The 22,535-nt window shown below is 40.9% G+C and overlaps 1 protein-coding gene across 1 annotated transcript in view; it reads left to right on the forward strand.

Moving 5' to 3' along the window:
- LOC122801304 (extracellular calcium-sensing receptor-like) overlaps positions 1-22,535 on the forward strand; it is a 137,352-nt gene that overhangs the window by 37,899 nt on the left and 76,918 nt on the right. The window contains exon 2 of the mRNA XM_044070849.1: positions 21,004-21,840. Coding sequence (XP_043926784.1) covers positions 21,004-21,840 — 837 coding nt within the window. The remainder of the gene's footprint in view (positions 1-21,003; positions 21,841-22,535) is intronic.

The raw sequence follows: 22,535 nt of genomic DNA on the forward strand, positions 1-22,535 counted from the left end.
CATATTCATACAGGTGTGCATAGACTGCCATTATGAATGCTACAGTATTAATATGATGACCACTGGAGGCTTACCTGGATGCTCCTTGGCTGTGCACTGTGTGCCACACACCTCCACGACATATGTACTGATGCTTTCTTGTGAGCTGGTGGCTGACGCCAGGTTTGCCAGGAACTCCTCTGTGGCTGAGAGTGGTGGCCATGTAGCAGGCCCTCCACTTGTGCCAGCACAGTCCCTTGCCACAGCTGTAGCCCTTTGCCATGCATCGTGTATGACATTAGTGGCAGGGTGATGGACCTGTTCATAACTCCTGTGACAGTGGCCCACATTATTGACTGTTACAACCAATTCTGCCCACAGGGAAGCACATTGTTGCAGGTTTTGGCAGCTCCTTCAAAACAGTACCCGGTGATGGAGTTGTGGGGCATCGATGATTGCAGCGGTCTTGGCCTCTGAGAAGGGGGGGTTACATCTTCTGTACATCCCACCTGACAGACATAAACAGGGGAACACATCACAAGACTGCATATACTGCTCACCAGTATGCACAGTCCCTGCAAATACACTATTACCAGCACTATCCACCGGTAACCCCCACATCATACCCCCAATCTACCAGTACAGTATGCCTGTTTGTATCGGCAACATACTGCCTTTACAGTATGTATTGCCCCCCTGATCCTGATGTATAATGCTACTTGCTGCATGTGCTATGAGGTGTTGCATTGCATGTATCTTTTGCACCTATTACTGCTTGGTCATATGCTGTCTACATGGCCTGCTGTGGTGTCAGCCTCCTACTGTATTAGTAATCACCTGGTCTGTTGGCCCACTCCTCAGGTCTCCCTGGGCTTCCTCCATCAGATTCTGGATTATATGGCTGGACAAGATCCTACAGTTTCACCAGCCAGTGTGCTTGATATTGGTGTCCTGGCACCATGTAGCACCTGCCTCATGTACACGAATGGACAGCCATCTACAAACACCACCAAGAAACACATGTGAAAGTTGGAATGACTGTAGGAACCTGCAGTCCATGCTCTCTGCCTGTCAATGCTGCACATCTGTCCTAAACATGTTGTCAACACAATTAGTACACTTCACACACCTACATAACACACACAAACATCTGCAGTGGTCCTCAACATACACATACACAAAGGGGATCTCTGAGGCAAAGATACACATGAATATCACAGCTGTAAACATCACATAACACACATGGCCACATACCTGTGTCCCACAGCCACACAGGTGTCAGCCCATGTCAAACATGTTACACATAGGGGACTCCAGTGGAGACACACTGGTGTGCCTCTAACCTGGCTGTGTATATGGATGGTCACAGTTAATTCTGTGTCAGGTGGCAGACTCCGCCATACTGCATATACACTACTGTCTCTCACCAACAGGTACTGCCATGGGTCTGTCACAGTACATGTTGGTGTGCCTGACCTGACATGTATGTCCCTGGACTATATACAGTAACACATGAGTGTGCACACAGGTTATCTGTCCCAGGCAGTTATGTCCAGAGCCTTTTGCGGCATTATGCTGTCACCCAGGCAGATGCCACAATACAATCAGGGAATGATTGCTCTCAACATGTCCGCATTTCTCCTGTGATATTCCAGGGGTTCCAGTACCTGTGAGTTGGGGTGATGTGTTAACTAGACCACGATGCTCTGCAAGAGGTGGTCTCCATCCATCTTTACAGATCTTCATGCATCTGGCAGTGGTTACCACCAGCCCCATAGTGACTCCATGAGTAACACTGGTGAAGTTATCAGTACCAACATACAAGTGTCAGTGCATCACACATTGAAGCCTATGCTGCTAAACACTAGAGTTGTAGACATGACTTTGCCCTCATTGCAAACATTCCTAACCCTAGGAACTGCAGATGTCAGTGCAGTCACTCAGACCATGGTTCAAAGGTGCATAGAGCCCTCCAGCCTTACATGGTGAACATCCTATCATACATGCAGAAGCCAAAGTGTAGCTGGTAATGCCATGGGATATCGGGTATCCATATATATGAGACACATACACACCTCCACACTGCACAGGCAGTAAGATGTACAGGGGACACTGCAGGGGCAGTTCACCATTGCCAGCACATACCTATTCAATTCACAGCTAGCTATCAGCCCCCACATGTGACCAGGAAGCCCATTCTGCCTATATAGACATCATCAACTGTATTCAGAGTTGGGCCTGTACCCTGATCCTGGGTCAGTTATTAAACCCTAACATATATTGTAAGACTACCCATGCCAGCACACAAATGGCCAGTAAGCCATCATTAGTGGATGTAGGAACACCTTGGTGTGGCCAGAGGCCACGCCCACATAAGGTGAAGGTGTACTGCAGTTGACAATACACAATACGGGTGAACACTGCCGCACCCCTACAATGTCATCCTCCATGGCAAAGCAACCATCATGCAGTCATGTTTGCAGTCACCATCTCCCACAATACCCATCCAATGAGGGCAGCCATACATACACCTGCAATGTGGGATACATCATCCTGGGGGGGGGTATACACACCCTCACAGGCCCCAAACCATCATCAAGGACTGGCACCAATTTACACACCTACACACAAGTGCTATATGTGCATTTGTACAGATGCAACAGACAACAAACCTAGCAGTCATATGTGAGCTGACCATTGCTGGGGTGATTCATGGGCCAGAGCTGTGATCTATGTCACTGCAGACAGAGCCATAAGGGATGACCATACCTCTCAACTGTAGTTTTTCATAGAATGTCCAGATTTTGGCCTCATATTTTTGGTACGTTTTTCATAACCACAAAGGTAGAGAAAAAAACAAATCCAAATGAGACAACCACTTTATTCAAGTTGAGCGCTTTCCTCTCCACTAAAGAGACTTCATCAGAAAAATGTGCACGCAACACCCAGCCTTTTATATACACTCCCCAATTAATCAATCAAACTTTAATGAGAATCAATTGAAAGCAGAAAATCCACATCAGTAATAAAAACCCATTCACCACTGATACAATTAATTACCATCATCAAGTTTCATATGCAGACTTAAAATTCCTTATAAAAATAACATTAAAACCATCTTAAAACTGTATAAAAAATATATAAACATTAAATTCTACACAGTAACAAATTAATTCAGTTAGCCTAAAATGTGGTCCATTTTCAAAATACTGGATATACTTATCATTTCATTGATGCCTGGGTACTGAGAGGCATTAAAATACAATTGCCACCTCAGTTTCAGTACATCCAAATGAACATCCACTATACATACCTGCTCATCTTTGACCAATTGTTGAACTACCAAAAATTTAAATTGATGGCCCTGATGTTTTTCATAAAATTATGTATTTTGAACAAATTAGTTTTAAATCATTAAAGACTGAAGTTAGAAAATAATGACATATATTTGAGTTTCAGACTTCATATCCTTCAGAAAATGTATGCTTATGCAAAATCTGTTATTCTATCAACTTTCTAAGTTTGTAAGAGAAATATTTAAAATTTGTTTCTATTGTTGGGCCTTTTTCCCACTTTTATTTATGACTTTGTCCAGATGTCTTGCTCTAAAAAGTTGAGAGGTATGGGGATGGCCATAGGTGCTGGACAGCAGACTAACAGCAACATGTCAGTCCAGGAAATATTGTTGAGACATACAGTTTAAAATCTTATTTCCCATGACTGCATCCCAACATCTGCATTCCATTACATGCTTTATTCAGTGAAATACCTGATATTGTGCTGTACTCCTTTGGGTGAAGAAATCCAGTTGTAGTAACCTAGTGAATCACAGTCTCTCTTCATGAATAAAGGTTCAGACCTGTTTACCGTAGGCAGCAGCTTGCCTTTTGTAGGAAATGCTCATGAGCAGGTGATTGCCTGTGCACCAATCTGTGACTCTCACTTGCTAATCACATCTAGAACAGCTGAGTTGCCTTTCCATTAACCAATGGCATGGCTACACAGTGCTATAATTAAGGCCTTCATATATGCCTTGCCCCCTTTCCTGACCTGTGAGAAGGACATTATGGAGGTGTTGGAGCTACAACTTTACAGACGGTAGGTGGAAATATTGTCCACTGTTTGGATTGATGTGTTTTGTTGACAGTTTTGCATGCTATGTGTGGCCATCATTAATAGACTTTCAGATTCTGTAGCAGTGTACTGTTGAGCAATGTGTGTTGTGGTCAGTAAGGAGACAGGCAGATGTGAGTGTCATAGATCCTTTTTATCTGAATGTACATGCTGCTACAGTTGAAGCTGTTCTATCAGTTATGTATGCTTGCTGAGGGAGACTGTGACACATGTCCCTTTCACATGAGCACCCCCCAACCCTTGATGTATGTGTGTCATGCGGATACTCTGTTCTAGGTGTGTGGGAGGTATGGTAGGTCTGTAGCAGGTAGCCGCACATACTGCTGCATGTGTAGCAGGCCACAGCTGCTGCATTCTGGCCAGAAGTCAGACTAGGGATTGTGAAGACATAGGGAGACAGGAAGCTGTTACTGTCAGTGAGGGAGCAGTGTCAGCTGTTGTGTCACAGCATGGCCTGGCTGAGGGTACCCATAACAGTCCAGGTGAAACATGTGCCTCTGGAACATATGTTATGTAATTGTGCCATCCAGAGAGTGTTAGGCAACATTTAGAACACATATTCATAGTTGTGAAATGTGTCCCACCCTGCAGGTCTTTAACATGTTACTGTGGGTGGCAGTGAGTGCGGTGAGAGCAACTAGTTTTGCTGTACATTGCATGGCTTGGTTATTCCTATGTTTTATTGACATGCATGTAGTTGTTGTGCCACAGACAGGGCTGTGGGCCAGGACTGTGGGTGTCCAGATGTGACACATGCTAGGAATGTAACAGATAGATGATATATAATATATTAGTAAGATCTATTATATATCCATAATAATAATAATATATTGTATATATCATGATAATATATTATCATATTATATTATGATAATGTATATTATATGCTATAGTACTAATAAGGTACTATAGTAGGTCATGTGTATTTGTAAGACATATGTGCATGCATACAGTGTGTTACACATGATTGGCATGGACATGTGTGTCCAGATGGCTATGACGTGTGACACAGAGTTGTCTGTCATGGTTTGTAAACTCAATCTGCACTGCATTGCCAGTATGGCAGCACACAGAATGGGTTTTATGGCAACCTTGACATACACAGGAGGCACAACTGTGGTCATTCAGCAACAGTCTGTGCAGTTGTTAGCTCTACCTGATATTGTAGGCCTCCTATACATCCAGCAGCATTTATTTGTCTGTGTACTGGTTTGTTGTCTGCATCAGAGGGCCAAGTTAGGGTTGCCACCTTTTCAAATTGCCAAAGTGGGACATTTTTGGTGAAACAGTCAGATTTTACAAGGCAAAACATACCCACAGCCAGTACAAAGGACAGAACTTCATTTATTTGCCTACAGAAAAGCTTATTCTTGTAGCATTTTAGTTGCTTATTCTGTTTTTTTTTAACATTTAGGTGTTTCAGATACAGAATAACTGTTTTATGCAACTATTACATAAAATATAGGAAATGTGTTTGTCCTAACATCTCGGGACAGTTGCCATTGTTTCTATTTCTTTGCAGGACACAACTGCCTAAATAGGGTCTGTCCTTCACAAGGTGGGACAGGTGGTCACCGTAGCCCAGGTACACTGTGATGTGTCCTAGTACATAGAGGAGTAGTGTGTCACTGGCAATCAGGATGTTTGTAAAAACACTACTTGATCTCAATGTCTGTTGGCCTACTGGTGTAATGCACTATATTGTAGTTGACAAGGTCCTGGGAGCAATACTTGGCAATGGTGTCTTTTTTCCCTAATGTTACATCACTGTACTGCATGATATATTTAGCCAAAATGCATAAATTTCCCAGAGCTCAGTTGGTGTAGTGGTGCATTTCTCTGACAATAGCTCAGAAGGCCCTGGGTTTAATGCTTGGCAGTGGTGTCTTTTTTCCCTAATGTTACATGACTGTACTGCATGATACATTTACAAAAGCAGTACTAATTCCCCACAGCTAATTTGGTGTAGTGGTGTGTGGCTCTGACTCTAGTTTACAGGGTCCTGGGTTTGAGAGTTGCCAGGGCTGGTTATTTTGTTGCTAGACAGAACAGTGGCTGAATAAGATAGAGTGATTAAAGCAGTTTTAAGTGGGTTTGCAAAGGTTTGTGCAATGCTAAGAGATTCCAAGAGGCACTTAGGTCCACTTATCTTTGCTTGGTGTCTGTTATCCCCATTTAAACCCGTGCTATTTTCAAAAAAAGAAAAGAAAAAAGGGGTGATAGGAAAGTGGTGAAATGGGGGCAAGCAGGGGGAAACATATTATGAAAAGCAGCTAGGGATATACAGGACAGGTGTAGGAAACAACCATAACTCTCCATTTCTTGTGCAGCAACAGCTATGCATGATGTGGACAATTTGGAATTTAGAGCCACACAAACCATAGGGAGGGGTGTGGGCAACATAAATTTGTTGAGTAATTCATGGGCAAATTGATTAACGTCAGTGTATGTGGGAGCAAAATGGAGAGCTATGTATGGGACAAGATTTTTTGTGGGGACAAATGCCCCCCCCCCTTTTTTTTTAAATGTAGAAAGCAAACCTGCTGCTGCCACCCAAGCTGAAGTAAAATGGTTGAAATTGTTAAAATCAGTTCCTTTATTAACAAAATAAAATGTAATCCTGCTGCTGCTGTCTGGATAAGTGCTTTCAGTTGTTGAACCATTATCAAATCCTAAAGAAAAAAGCAGCTTTCATTTAAAAAGAGCTTCCTGCAGCTCAATCATTCAATCAACCAATAAAGTTTTGGTGTATGGACACACCTCTCATTCAGAATGCATGTTCTACTTACTTAGTGTTAGCTAAAAGCTTGGAGTTTTTAAAGTGAAATAACACAGGATTGATTCATGTGCATTATTTCTTTAGAGCCCTTCCTTTCAAGATGAGTTTAAGCGGTACAATTTCATTTAATCCAGGTTTCTGATTCACTCTAAGGTTCATAATCCATTTTGTTTCCTCAACTTCAGTATAGTTGGCTAGATCCCCTCCTTGTATTATTTTTACTAGCCTGCTTACTACCATAAATTTAAAAGTGTGGTCTACATTAACTTTATTATGATCATATAGAGCATTCATATTTACTTGATTCCTAATGTCCTGACAGTGTCTCAGGATACGCTCCTTGAACATTCTAGTTGTTTTCCCCACATAGAAGGCTGGGCAGCATTGGCACTGAGCAATATAAATCACATTTTTGCTCCTGCAATTCGCAAACCCTTTTAACCTGTATTCCTTCTTAGATGTTGGATGTATAAATAAATTGTCCATTTTAATATGTTGACATGCTTTGCAAAATCCACATTTATAGGTGCCTACTTTGTTCGTGGGTGAATGTTCTGTGTCCAAGTTTCGACGATTCCCATGGCATAAGAGCCTTCTCAGATTTTTCCTATTCTTAAAGGAAAAACTGGGTGTCTCCCCTAGAATGCTCCTAAGGTTCTCATCTGAAGTAAAAATAGACCAGCCTTTTTTATGGTCTCTAGTATGAAAGCATTGTCACTGCTATATGTAAGACAAAATCTCATCTTATTTTCCTTCGTATTCTTCTCATCTTTTTCCTTACTCAACCAATGGGAAAAAATGGTCTTCCTTTACCAATTTGTAAGTCTGATGTTCTATTCATGCTTTTTATGACTTCATCTTTATTATATCCTCTTTCCATAAAGTTATCAATAAGCCTTTCCTTTTTTTTTTTTTTCAAAAGCTTCATCTTTAGTGCATAGTTTTGATATACGTTTCACTTGATTCTCTGCTATATTTTTAAAAATATGCTTTGGGTGCATACTGGTCCTATGGAGCATGTGATTATGCCATGTTGTCTTCCTGTGCATAGACATATCTATACTATGTACATGATCCAATATCAGTTGGATATCAAGGAAATTGATGGTAGTATCAGAAAAATTAAATTAAAATCTTAAAAAAGATGTAGTGTTACCCAGGAAAGACTCAAACCTTCTGAGAGAGTGTTCATCGCCTTCCCATAAAATAAAGATGTCATCAACAAAACGTTTATATACAACTATGTTGTTATTCCAGCTATTAAGGGTATCCAAGCACCATTCTTCCTCCCATTGTGCCAACACTATGTTTGCATAACTGTTGGTGCATGGGGTTCCCATGGCCCCTCCATATTTCTGCCACTAATACTCATTCCCATACATGAAGATATGGTTAGACAGTATTTCATCTAGAAGACTACATATCAAGTTTATATTATCATTGGTCTTATATATATATATATATATATATATATATATATATATATATATATATATTTACTTGGTTTCCACGCATACTGTCTTTGGTAGTGAGCTCAGTGAATCTTTTTGTTTCCCTTGTTTTTAAGGTTAGAGTGGGATGTTGGGGAAGGGTTATAGGCATGGTTGGGTAGGAGAGGTTGCTTTTGCAGACAGACAAAACAGCAGACGGGGTCGTGTATGACAAATGAGGGGGTAAACAACTTCGACTGGGAGGGTGTTTGGGAATCAGAGGACCACGTGCTCCCAGATGGAAACAGTGGGACTGAGGTCCTCACCCATGGGCAGACACCTCTGCCCCTTCACGGCCCTGAAGATGGCTGTGCTGGGGCCTAGACGCCATGGCCAGCCTGCCACTCGAGCTGCACCAGTCTGCCCTCGATCTGGCACAGCCAGTCATCCAAATCCTGTTGGATGACACCACACACCATGCCTCAGAACTGGTGTTGGGTGACAGGGTTCTCTTCATGCCTGCACCCAGGGGGGGACGGGCCCCATCCTATGAGGCAGTTCCACCTGAGGGTGGTGCAGGACCAGCAAAGGAGGCAGTTCGAGCTTGGGTCCCAAAAGTGCTGGGACCTGGTGCCACAGCCAGATGAGGCAGTACAGATGGATCTGCTGGGATCTGCCTACCCAAATGTGCTATGGTGTTGAGGTTTGTCAAAGTGCACTGGTTAGTCATGAACAAAACATTTCAACATTAGTTATAACAGCATGCATGGGTGTTCCAATTAACCCAGAACAATAGAGTTGAAAAAATTGCATAGCAAATGGAACATATGCAGAAATGGAATAACAGTCATTATTGTAACAGCATGCCAGTAACAGTTATGGCAATAGGCCACCAACAGTGGAATTTGAGTAAGGTGTGTTAGTATGCAACCATTGAAATATATGAACAATAACAGAACACAATTCCCAACAATAGGTTTTGAGAACAACATACCTGTAGTATATGAATAATAATAAGTGATGCAGATAAGGATTGGGGGGAGAGAAAAACAGTCCATTATCAACTGTATAGGCTATATTTTTCACAACAGTACTTCTCAATACTCTACAGGTCTGCCCTCACTTTACATCTACCTATGGCCTATAGCTTCTGTAGCATGTACATACCTGTTAAGCTGTCAAACTAAAATGGTATGGGGCAAGCTGGGACAATTCTAGGTACATGACTAGAGGGGACTCGTACATGTCAGGGTTAGATATATGGCTAACAAGGTGTACACTGCACTGATGTGTGAGTGTGCTACTGGCATACTTCAACTAGATTTATATCTGTGTCCAAGGTTATTGGCAACAGTGATCACTAGCCACGACAGTGCGACACTTGAGAGACATGTATCAGGAAGAGTGCATGGTGTATGTACGTATCCTGCTGTCATTTGTAGGCATGGGGTTGGACACTGGAACATTTGTACACAGTTTATTAGTATCCCCTTCATACAGCTAATACAAACATTTCTTTACCTGTAAGCCCTGTGGAGAAAATATTTGTTAACACTAACGGACTGTTTCTACAAATAGTCACAATTACTTGTTTATAACTATAAACACGTCTTGTACCAGTCGTACTCCATGTGTGCAAAAATGAACAACATATCTATTTCTTATCACACTGAGCTACTGAAGCACTACTGTCTGCTGCTTGACTAATTTGTGCCTAAAACTCACTTGGTTACACAATCTGACCTTGTAATATAAGTGGAGTATCACAGAAGACTGTAGTGACAATTGAACATACATGCATGAGATTCATGCATGATAGATATTGAACTGTGTATTAATACTTTGAATGCAGGTGTACATATTTAACCCCTAGTGGATGTGAATATGTGTGATCTGTACAGACCATAGCAGGGTGCTCATTTGCACATCCAACCTATATACATTTGCACATAGTATATTTGTAGTGTCCACCTATTACAGTCTCATACTTGCCTGCATCAGCATACATACATTCATGACTACATATAGCTGAAATGCAAAAGTTAATGCAAGACAATGCTGCAGAGAACGCTCTATAACACATTACACGTTACTATTCAATGTTCAGATCCTAGTGCAGAACATATATCACATTTCATTGTATCTTGTTTTACAGCTCCACAGCTACAGTTTAGCATAACAGCTGGTTATCAGACAACCCTCAGTGAATTCATGCTCTCATAGCCATATTTGTTGTGTAGCACCTGTACAAGTGCACTTCTCCAACAACAAACCAAATTAAATACAACAGTTTGTCATAATAAGTTTTATTGAGGGTGACATGATACAGTGGTTTATTACTTTCAAAATTCTAGCTTCAGTTGTACTGCATATCCTGTAGATGATGAATGAATGTCATGTATTACCTTCACAGTAGCAATCACAGTGTACTTTATTACCAGATTCATTCCTACACAGTATTACTACAGCATGGGCTTTCTTTCATCAAAAGTAGCTTGTTTGTTGCCTTCATCTGTATTACATAGTACCTGGCATTAGGCACTTCTATCAATGTTGGTCTAACAACACATTTATTCAATACACTCAGAACACACTATACCTAATGGCAGTAGACAATTACACAGTCTTATTTATTGTACTATATATTGCAAGATAGTTCTTTACTCACCATATTGTCAGTGCAGCCTCACCAGACATCCAGCATTCATCTCAATGTTACGAGCCCTCTCCTCTGCAGTTGTGGGGGGGAAAACACACCATTATGCATACCTGTTTATCAGATGTTCATACTATAATTTGATAATTCTCCAATTGAGATACTTACAAACTTCTGGGGCATTCTGGGCCTGAGCATCTTGGATCCATTGGGCCAAGATTGCCCCCTTCCTCCATTTCAGGTCGTCATAATGATGATGGACCTGCTCACCAGTGTGGGAGATGCCAGTGGCATCAGTGAGCTCATGTGCCAGATGGTACCAGGCCTCAGACTTGTATTCTGAGCCCTGGTACTGGCCCTGTAACAGTCTGTCATCAGGGGTCTTAATGAAGACCCCAGCCATGACTCTGGACTCCAACATGCCCCAGCACTGCATCTGAAAGTGCACTTCCTCTCCAGCACCTGCCATAGTTCCTGTACAGATCAAACTCTAACAGGTTCTGCCTGTATTCCTGCCTGTGTGGTTTAAATAAGACTATTTTCCCAACCTTTGCCCCCATTGGACCATTTTTAAAAATGATGAATAAAACTCAGCAGTGCACAAACCCACTAAGCTGAGTTGAGAAGTGCTTAAAGTGGCAAATGCTTAGTATTGCTTAGCAGTGCGCAAATCCGCTTAGTTTAACTGAGTATGGCTTAGAATGGGACTGCTTAGCAATGCTCAAACTAGCTAAGCAGAGCTATGTATTGCTACGTATTGCTAGGTCCTGATCGATAGGTCCTGTTTAAACATTGCTTAGCTTGCCTCAGCACTGGTTAGCATGGTTTAGCTAAGGGCAAACAAGAGTTCTACATGATAACATACATATCTTGACATTAATTACTCTTATTGATATGTTATTGTTATGTGTTTGTATTTTACTTTAATTACTGTACCTTGCTGTGTGACTGGATTGTATTGGACACTTGTGTTTAACTGGGGCTTTTCACCTGGACCAGCTGCACTAACCTGGTTGACAAATATCAATAGCTAGGGCAAAAAAAAATAGACATATAAATAGAAATGCTTTCTGATGTAAAAGCTGAATAGCCTGTCTTGGTATTCAAACCATGCACCTACTGCACATGAAGCTGTGACTCTAATAATTCAGCTAACTTGGCTGTGAAGACTTTAGCTATGCATTTCTATATAGCCTCTCGGTACATTTAAGCACTACTGAGCAAAGTGCTGTGCCATGCAAACCCACTCAGCTATGCTTAAACGTTAACGAAAAAGAAATAAAAAAAATAACTATTAGAAATTACACATTACACTTCACATTATAAAATAAGTGTTCAAGGACATTTTCTTTATTGTTTCAGTGCCGTACATCACTTTTACAATGCAGGGGGTGTGTTACGGATACTGTAACACAACCCCTACATGACATGACACTTGACATTCTTAATTAAGTGTCTGAGGACCCTTTCTTCATTGTTTTAGAGCAGTATGGCACTTTTACAAAGTAGGGGATGTGGTATGGATACTGTAACACACCCCCTACATGACATTACACTTGACAGTCTTAATTAAGTGTCTGAGGACACTTTCTTCATTGTTTTAGTGCTGTACAGCACTTTCACAATGCAGGGGGTGTGTTATGGATACTGTAACACACCCCCTACATGTCATTACACTTGACATTCTTAATTAAGTATCTGGGGCTTTCTTCATTGTTTTATGGCTGTATGGCACTTTGAGAGTGCAGTGGGTGTGCTACAGATCTGCAGGCACTGTAACACACCCCCTTGCACTGATTCAGTAACCATGGACATGGTTCATAGGTTCATAGTTAGGTACTAGGCTATTGGCCCTAGAGCCTATATAAGCCTCACCAAATGGTACTCTGGCTTTTGCCACCCAAGAAAATAATTTTTCTGTGCCCCTGTCAAGCAGACCCACAGAAGTGATCCCCGGGGTGAATTTCCTTTCTCCCATTTAATCATCAAGATTTTTCTTGAAGAGTGCTAATGAAGAGCTCTGTTTGATATAGATGTAGTTTGTTCCAGAGTATGGGAAGTCTCTGGGACAGGAATCTATCCTTCCAGCATGTTCTGTTTATTGTGGTGACAAGGTTTAGGTCCCTAGAGTGTGTAGCTCAGAGGGATTGGGATTTCTTTAAGTGGAGCATGTCCACCAGTTCTGGGTTTGACATAGCTTTGTATGTTAGGCAGAGATCGCCTCTGAGTAGGCGATATGTGACAGAGAAAAGCTGGAGTTTTTTGAGACGGTCTGCGTAGGGTATCTGTTTGAGGCCGGTAATCCTCTTTGTGAGGTATTTCTGTGGCCTTTCCAGTTGTTGTAGATGTCTTGTGAGGTGCATACCAAAAGGGACATTATGCTCTATAATGGGTCTAATGAGTGATGAGTAGAGGGGAACAATGACCTCCTTTTTCCTGGATGAGAAACCTTTTTTGATGAGGTGTGCCACGTAGAAGGATTTCCTGACTACTGTGGTGATGTGATTATCAAAGGAGAGACTACTGTCCACCTGTGTCCCAAGGTCTCTTATCACACTTTTGGTGTTAAGTAGACTGCCGCCTATGTGGTAGTTCATGGGTACAGAGTTTTTACCAAAAGGTATGACAATGCACTTTTTGGCATTGAGCTTGAGGCCATGGCTTTGACACCTGTCATGGCTTTGGCATCTGTCTCAGTGAGACCCTTTTGTAGAATGTCCACACCATTAGGAGTTTTGATTATGGCTCCTAGTTTGGAGTCATCTGTGAACTTTGTTAGCCAAAGACCTTCTGTGTTAGCCTGTACTTTAGAGAAGTAGATACCAAACAGGAGAGGACCTAGGACTGAACCCTGTGGTGCTCTACTTGTCACTGGTCTGAAGTTGGATTTTGAGTCTGCTACTTTCACAGTGTGTGTTCTGTCAGTAAGCCAGTTGGCAACCCATCTTGTGACATAGGGATTTATACCTAGTTTAGTGAATTTTCTATAATTCCAGAGTGGGGGATAGTGTTGAAAGCCTTGGTGAGATTTAGATAGGCTGTGTGAACTACCTTACCCTCATCTACGGCTTTGGTGACTGCTTCAAAGAAGTCTATCAGGTTTAAGAGACATGATCTGCCTTTTACAAACCCGAACTGGGCAGGGTGCAGAGTTTGGAGATTACCAATGTCATTGTTTCTAAGTTCCATGATGATTCATTCCATAGCCTTGCAGACCAGGCTCATCAGGCTAATGGGGCGGTAGTTTCTGGGGTCCGTGGTGGCTCCTCCTTTGTGGAGTGGGATAACCGTTGCTATGCGCCATTCAGTGGGCACAAAGCCTGAGGTGAGGCTATGATTGAACATGGTACTTAGGTGGTGTGCCAGTTCGTTCTGTAGTTTCATGTAGAACACAGCCTGGGATGTTGTCAGGTCCCATGGATGCTGTGTTCTTGGCTTTGGAGAGTGTGTTTTTTACATTTGCAGCCGTGATTACAGGAAATTTGCATTCTTCTGGTATAGAGTTTGGCCCTTTAGGGGATGAGAGAGGGGTAAAGTTAGCACTGAACCTATCTGCCAGGATGTTGGCAATATCAGTTGGTTCTGTATATTTAGTGCCATTGTGCTGTAACTCAGAGCAGATCTGATTGTTGCCATTGAGATTCTTGACATAGCTATAGAATGCTTTGTGGTTGTCTTAGAATTAGTGGCGATTTTGTTTTCATAACTAGCTTTGGAGGATTTTATGAAGGATCTCAGCTTCTTACTGAGGCTGACCACGGAGTTCCTCCAATCATGGGATTTTACCCTTTTTTGCAACAGTTTATTTCTTCTATTGTAGAGTTTGTTTATGGCAGGGGACCACCAGATTGGCTTCCTTTTTTTGGAGGATAGCATCTTGGTTCTGTTAGGGATTGCATGATCCAAGCACTCATGTAAGTGCTTATAAAGTGCAATTGTATAGGATTCAGCAGTCATACTTCTATTGTTCGTCAGCATGGGTGTCATGAAGTTTGCTACTTCTGTCTTAAGAAGCGTGAAGTCAGCTTTGGAGAAATTTTTTACGGTGTTTCCCTAATGGGGGGTGGGGTTGGGATGTGGATGTCTAGGGTGATTTGCTTGTGGTCAGATCTGACCAATGATGAATTGACCTCTGGTGTGAAACACTGGTTGCCCATGTTGGTAATGACCAGCTCTAGGATATTGCTGCCCATGGTGAGGGTGTGGATAAGTTGATCCAAGGCATTGGAATTTATGAATTCCAGAAAACGTTGAGCACAAGTGTTGGCACATGAGTAGTTTTCCCAGTTAATGGTGGGGTAGTTGAAATCACCCATTATTAGGGTATTAGGTTGTACCCTAATATTTTCCAGTGTATCAAGAAATGAAAAGTGGGAATCCTGGGGCATGATGGGGGATCTGTAGCAAGCTGCAATTTGGCTTGCGGGTCTTGCCCAGAGTTAATTGCACTTGGATAATCTCGGATGCATTATGCTGAGCAACTAGCCTGGAGTTGTGGATATCCTTAATGAATATGGACACGCCTCTAGTGCTTCGGTCCAGATTAGGTGGCCGAAAGGTCTGATATGAATTATAGCCTGGTCATGCAGGGGTGCTCTCTGGAGCCTTGAACCAGGTCTCCGTCACTGCACAGATGTCGATGTTCTCCATTTTAAGGAGTGCCTTGAGTGAGTGCATTTTGAGGTTTAGACTTCTAGCATTAAGTAGCATTACCTTCAGATTTTGCTTGTTTGTACCTGTTACGGTGGTGAATTTGTCATTTGAATCTTTCCTAAAAAAGGCACTATAGGGGTGGCAAGAGCCTTAGCCAATATCTGGAATCCCAAGGGCGACAGGTGCAGGCCATCTCTGGCAAAGCATCCTGGTTTGTCGATCATATCATCCCAGGCAGACAGATACTGGATCCCCTTAGAAGCTTAGCCAATTGTTGAAGTCAATCATTTTGTCCTTGTACTGTTTTATCATTCTGGGTGATGGCAGGATGCTACCCAGGGCTAGGGTTATACCTGCCTGGGCTACAAGATCGGACAGCTCCTCCATGTCTCTTTTCATGTAGTCCAGGGAGGTATATTTCAGGTCATTCACACCAACATGGACAATGATAGAGTCATATTTGTACTTGTTGTGGAGTGACCTAAATGCATGCATTATGTGGCAGATCCTGGCACCTGACAGGCAGCTGACAGTAACTTTCTCCTTGTTTAGATGGTGCATGGAACATCAGTGTGCCTGACTATAGAGTCTCCTATGACTAGAGTGTTGGGTACGTTGTTATGCCTTATGGGCTGTGGTTGAGTGGCACACTGAGTTTTTGGGCTATGTGTCATTTGGGTTGTGTTGTGGGGGGGGGTGGAGGTTGCTTGCGTTTCTGCTTTGGAGGTCCCTGCTGCTTTGGTAGTTTTTTTTTGAGAGCCTCCGCAAATGTAGGTGTGTGTTTTGTGTTTCTATGTGTGTGTTTTGGTGGTGTAGGTTTTGAAGGACTATGTGATGAGTGTGGTGTGGTGCAAGTGTTTACCTTCTCCTCTTGACTGTCTAGTCTAGTCTTGGGTGAAGAGAGCTTTGCTGCCAGTTTGGCTATATAAGTGCATCTCTCACAGGTTGTAGTGTTGGGTGGTAGGAGGAAAGTGTTGTCTGTGTACATGAGGCAATTGCTGCATTGCCCCAAGATGCCCAGATTCATCAGGTAGACAGGAGAAAACACTGGGAGCTGACCCCTAGACATGCCTGGATAGGTGCTTATTTATGAAGTACTAAAAACTGTTTTCCTCTTGAAAAGTGAGGAAAGTTGAGTGCTGTAGTAATTTGTAGCTTGTTTAGTGCTTACAATGAGTTCTGAACAAGTGCTGAGCTCAAAGAAATAGATTTGAGTGCTGAAACTAGAAATCTGGCTAGTTCTAAGAAACAAAATTAAGCTATAAGGCTTCCCTCCAACACAGAAAGGTTTGGAGACTCAGAAGCTTACAAACAGTCCTGAATACAGCAAATCTGTATCTGGACTAGACAATTTACAGGAAAGGCAGGAAACAAGCTTAGAATTTTTTTTTTTTTTTTTGTAAAGTGGAAAGGAGAAAGGAGGAGCAGAAGCTAAGTGGGTTGGCCTTCTCAAATGTTCTCACTGGATTAGGTAGAATGAGGTAATGACACTAGACTGGGAGGAGTGTCCCAGATTAAATTTACAGTAGGGGTGGAACTGCAAAGCCACCAAGTATAAAAACAGGATACCAACAGGGAAGGAGGGTGGGAAACAAAAATCAGAACAAACAAACCCAACCAGATGCTTAACAATTGTAGAAAATTTCTAGTTAATACCTCACACACAGTGAAACTAGCTAGCAAAGTATATGCAGACAAATAAAAGTGCTATAAATAACTCAGAAATAAGCAAAAAACAAGATACTTAATGTTATATATCAGAGATTAGTTGGCTCAGAGCCCTTTCTCCGACTTACTCCGATTAGCTCAATGTGAAATGGTAGAAACACTCATACGTTAACTTCTTAAGTAACAAAGTTGAAACCTGAAACAACTTTAAAAAAAGCTTGAAAGAACCAATGAGGTACTTACTTCAAGGCGTAGTCCAGGGAACGCCAGTCAGCCAATGACCACAAACAATTCACTCTCACTGAAATGCTATACTGGTTTTGGCTAAGCTGTGATGGCCCGGAACATGTGCTCAGACACACAGTCTCTACTAACAAACAACTAGGCCCAAAACACAAGCCTGAATATGGACAATGCTACACTACCAACACCACTTAGGTAGAAAAAACTGCAGAAATGTTTAAACAGATAAAGGATCAAGGAGACTCTAGGGAATGCTTTTGGCATTCTCTAGTAGTGTGCCTGCCTTAATATGCAAGGTGAACTTAAGAAAGGGAGCTGCGGACACGGCCACCATACACTCCATGTAGGAATAACACTATTACTGCATGGAGTTTATTAAATCTGGGGTATAGTTTTTCTATTGTTGATTTTCAGGAGTGTTATAGTAGTTCAGCATTGTTAAATTTGTGTATTTCCTGTGGAAGTACAGTAATGGTTACAGAATGTTTATAGATGATTGCTACACCACCTGCACACTTATTTTGTCTGTCATGCCTGAGTATATTGTATCCTGGGGGTTGATCTTATTATCCTTTATTTCTTTCTTTAACCAGGTTTCAGTAGCTATGACTACATCAGGAGTGTATGTAACAAGATAAGCATGTACATCAGATTTTATTGCACATACTTCTTAGGTTCATATTTAGTAAGGTGAGTTTGGATTCTGTTTTTGATGAGATGTATTATGTGACTGGTTTATTTTTGTGTTGAAAGTGATGGTTTAATGAACAGTGGGACCAGGGTTGGGGTGAATATCTCCACTAATTTTCTGAATTGAAATTTTACAGAGAGAAGAGTGTGAATGTGGTCAGTTATATTTTGGTCTTGGTTTGGTATTTGATCATACATTTGGATGCTTAGTTTTAAGATATTTATAGAAAAATAAATCAGATATGGTTTGTTTGTTGAGATAGGGTGTTATGGACAAAGGCAGTTGGGGCAGGGTAAATATTGATATTATTTGTGAGGATTGGTTAAAGTCCTAATTATTTGAAGGAGGTGTATTTGATAATTGGTGATAAATGCTAGTACAGTGAGGAGAAATAGTAAAAAAAATCTGACTTGGGGCATCTTATTTAACTTGGGGTTTACCTTTGTTGTAAATTAGGATAAAAATGTTAGGATGGTAGTAGGTTGGTTGTAGAGATGTAATTTGATAGTTATAGTAGGCAAGGAGTAAGACAATTTTTGGGAGAGTCTTGGGTGGTAAACTAGAGTTGGTGTTACTACTGGGAGTAATTATATTGATAGTTTTCCTACTCCATCATTGTGAATTTGCCCTTTTTCCCACTGTAATGTGATTTTGGAGTTGGTATATTTAGTTAGGGGGTGGGGTCAAAGCCCCCCACCTTGAAATGTTTGTAGTGATGTCTCTTTTCTCATCGTCCAAGCCATTTTTTGCCCTAGGAAAAAAAATCGCTGAATTGGCCGTTCACATAACTGGTGGTTTGATGTTTAAGGGTTGATGAAAAGGTGTTTGCTGTCTTGCCTTTTCAATAACATAATATAGACCTGTGGTTGCCACAGTGCCCAAGACAGCATTGATCTCACAGACAATGCCTCATTGCCTGATGAGCATAATGTAGCACTGTCAGCATGATGAAGTTCACCTCACTTATATGGTTAACCAATTATTTAATTAACTAAGGATTACATTAAAACTAAGATGATGAAATTCTGTTTTAAGTTACTTACATTGAATAATGAATGGCTAATTAACATAGAGGAAATGTTAAGAGTACATGGCAGAGAAAGCACTATGAACATATTAGAATATAGAGTTCCTCCAGCTGACTTTAAAGTCCGTTCTTACATTCTATATTCTCTAAGAACATACAACTTAATTACAGAATACAGAAAATCAGCTGTGCAGATAAAGCTCCAGACAACTGTCCAAAGTAGCACCCTCTAAGACACACATCAGTTTAGTTCCAACAGAATGAACTGGGCTGTTTTTTTCATTGAACAGACCTATATAGACTGTAATCACCATAACTACTGAACTGTTCATTCTTGTAAGATGTGTCCCTTGTGGCAACATGGTGGCCTGCTTAACTTAACTACTTGTGGATCAGTGTCCTCAGTAGGGGATACTACTTAACCTTCTTATATGCCTTGAAGATTGCCTCACTGAAGCATGCTTTCACAAGATGTAAAAACATCTTACACTGTATGATATTGGGAAAATATTTTAAAATTATAGGAATGTAGGAGTACTCCAAAAGGCCATAAGTAGTGGTCATGCAAGATCTAATACAGTGACCTCATGCTGAATATGGGGTAGAACATAGGGTTACAATGTGATTCTCATATAGAAAGAGAACTATTAAAAGATTCAAAAAGGCAGACAGCAAATGATGGTTATGACATATAAAAGTGGATTACAATATTTGCTATTATTTTCACTAAGGTGCATGAGGATAAGAAGAGATATTTTGAGGATTCACTGACCCTCGGACGGTTACTATTTGTTTAGATGTGTGTGGCGCTGCAATAAAAAGAAAAATGGGAACAATTTAACAGATGCAAATGGGGAAGAACAAATAGGAATACCTGAACTTTGGGTTAATATGAGGCTGGTGGAGTTATACAAATGCCAGAAAAAAATATTGTTTAATAAATGCATGCATAATTGAATGGTAAGATATAGCAGAAATGGAGCACGGTTTGTTAGAGCAGCTTTATCTGAATCTTTGTCTTAATTTTTACACAAAAAAAGGACAAGTAACAAATCAGAAGTTTAGATAAGACTCCTTGGGATTTTTACATATTTGATATTACTATTAATCAGAGAGTGACTGCCTAATTAGTTTTTTATTTCTTTCATACCTCTTGCTGACTGGCAAAACAAGGCTCTACAAACCATCTGCAAGAAAACAATATGTAATATGAGAAAGCAGATCAAGGTTTTCAGAAAGACTTAGTGAAGTTGTTATTTCAACATCTGATAGTGTGTGAATACAACAGAAATAAAGGATTGGTGGCTGAAAGAAGTATACAGAAGGCAGAATGCAGCATGCAGAAAAAGGCAATGGATATCAGTGTATTTCAGCATGTTAATTAAAAGATTTCTTTACCGAAGAATTGTGTGGGAGAAAAGTGCACAGAGAGCACTTTAACAAGACCATGAATAGATTTAGATTTCATAGAGGTTACTGTAATCAACTATCCTGTATATGTTGGGAAAAATTGCCTTATAATTTGTCTTATATCATCTTCTGGAGAACTGGGTTACTGACAATGGCAAAGTGGATGAAGCTGTATTGCATAAACCAGATTTTTCATATCAGTTTTGTCCCAAAGTCATAATTGAAAGTATTTTGTTATTTTTTGCTGCATCACATCCTAGCCAACTGAATATGTCATAGCTTTTATTTGTTAGAAAACATGTACAGTAACATATCTTTCCTGCTTTCCTCTAGGTTAGCTACTTTGCTTCTTGCGCTTGCCTCAGTAATCGTCAACAATTCCCTACATTTTTCCGAACAATACCTAATGACGCTCATCAGGTTAAAGCACTCGCTCAGTTTGTGCACAAGTTTAACTGGACATGGATTGGTGTAATTGGCGGTGATGATGACTATGGTCAATATGGAATAAAATATCTTGCTGATGAAGTTAAAAGTTGGGGAGGGTGTGTTGCTTTCACTGAAATAATTCCTAAAGTAATTTCAAAAGAAAACTTGCAGTCTATTGTCACAAAAGTTAAAATGTCCTCTGCTAAGGTCATTGTCATGTTTGCAATTGAAGCAGATGCCTACCCAGTGTTACAGGAGGCTGCATTCCAGAATCTTACTGGGAAGCAGTGGATAGCAAGTGAAGCATGGGTAACATCAACATTAATCGCCACAGACAACAGTATGCCATTTTTAGAAGGAACAGTGGGTTTTGCAATACTAAGAGCAGAAATATCAGGGTTAAAAGAGTTTCTGCTAAACATCCACCCTGGAAATCATACAGAAAACATGTTTGTCAAAGAATTTTGGGAAACAATGTTTGAATGTTCTTTGGAAACAAATACATATATAACAGCTGACTCTAGCCTAGCAAGATACAATAGAACCTGCACTGGTTTGGAAGATTTACAGAAACACAGGAATATATATACTGATACTTCACATCTAAGGGTTTCATACAACATATACAAAGCAGTTCATGCTGTTGCACATGCACTTCAACTATTATACTCTTGTGTGGATGGACATGGACCATTTATTCATAAAAACTGTGCAAACAAAACTAATCTTCAGCCGTGGCAGGTAAGATGACTATGGGCTGTAATGAGCAAACTTGTTGAAGGAAATCATGCAGCACTTCCAAAATGCTCAGTCTCCATTCTCCCCCTTCACTTTAATTTCATATTCATATCTTGTTATTTTCTTCTCTTTCACCTCTTTCCTACCTTCTTTACCTTAATGTGTCCTTTGCTCAACCTAACCTGTCCTGTCTTTACTATCCCAGTCTCTATGATACTTTTTATACACTAAAGTAGCAATGAAGGGGAGGCATTAATCACCCACCTAAGTGAGCAGTTCTAGAGTGTAAAGTAAACAGACTTTTGTGAAAGAATTACAAATGACCAGGTGTCTTGGTTATTTCCCTTGCTGAACCATTAGCTTTGCATTAATTAAGTCAAACAAACAAAAATTAACCTTTTGATGTCAGAGGAGTACTTTACGTCACATCCAAAAGTACTCCTAGTAGTTCCATGGATGGAAGTTGAAGGGAAACTCATCTGTACTTTACAACTGGATTCCTTTCATTTTCCATCCATGTATTTACTTTGAGGAGTGTCTTTGGATCAGCCTTACTTTACTTTCTCACTCTCCAGTACCTATTTCTGCCACCTAAACCATGGCTTTACCCATTCCATTCTCCTCTTGCCTATCTCCTTCCCTTACTCCCTATCTCACTTGTCTTACTTCCCTTCCCTTTCACTCCTTCCCTAATTATT

This window comes from Protopterus annectens, chromosome 4.part1 (assembly GCF_019279795.1).
Source record: "Protopterus annectens isolate FY-2018-M chromosome 4.part1, PAN1.0, whole genome shotgun sequence".
Taxonomy (NCBI): Eukaryota; Metazoa; Chordata; order Ceratodontiformes; family Protopteridae; genus Protopterus; species Protopterus annectens.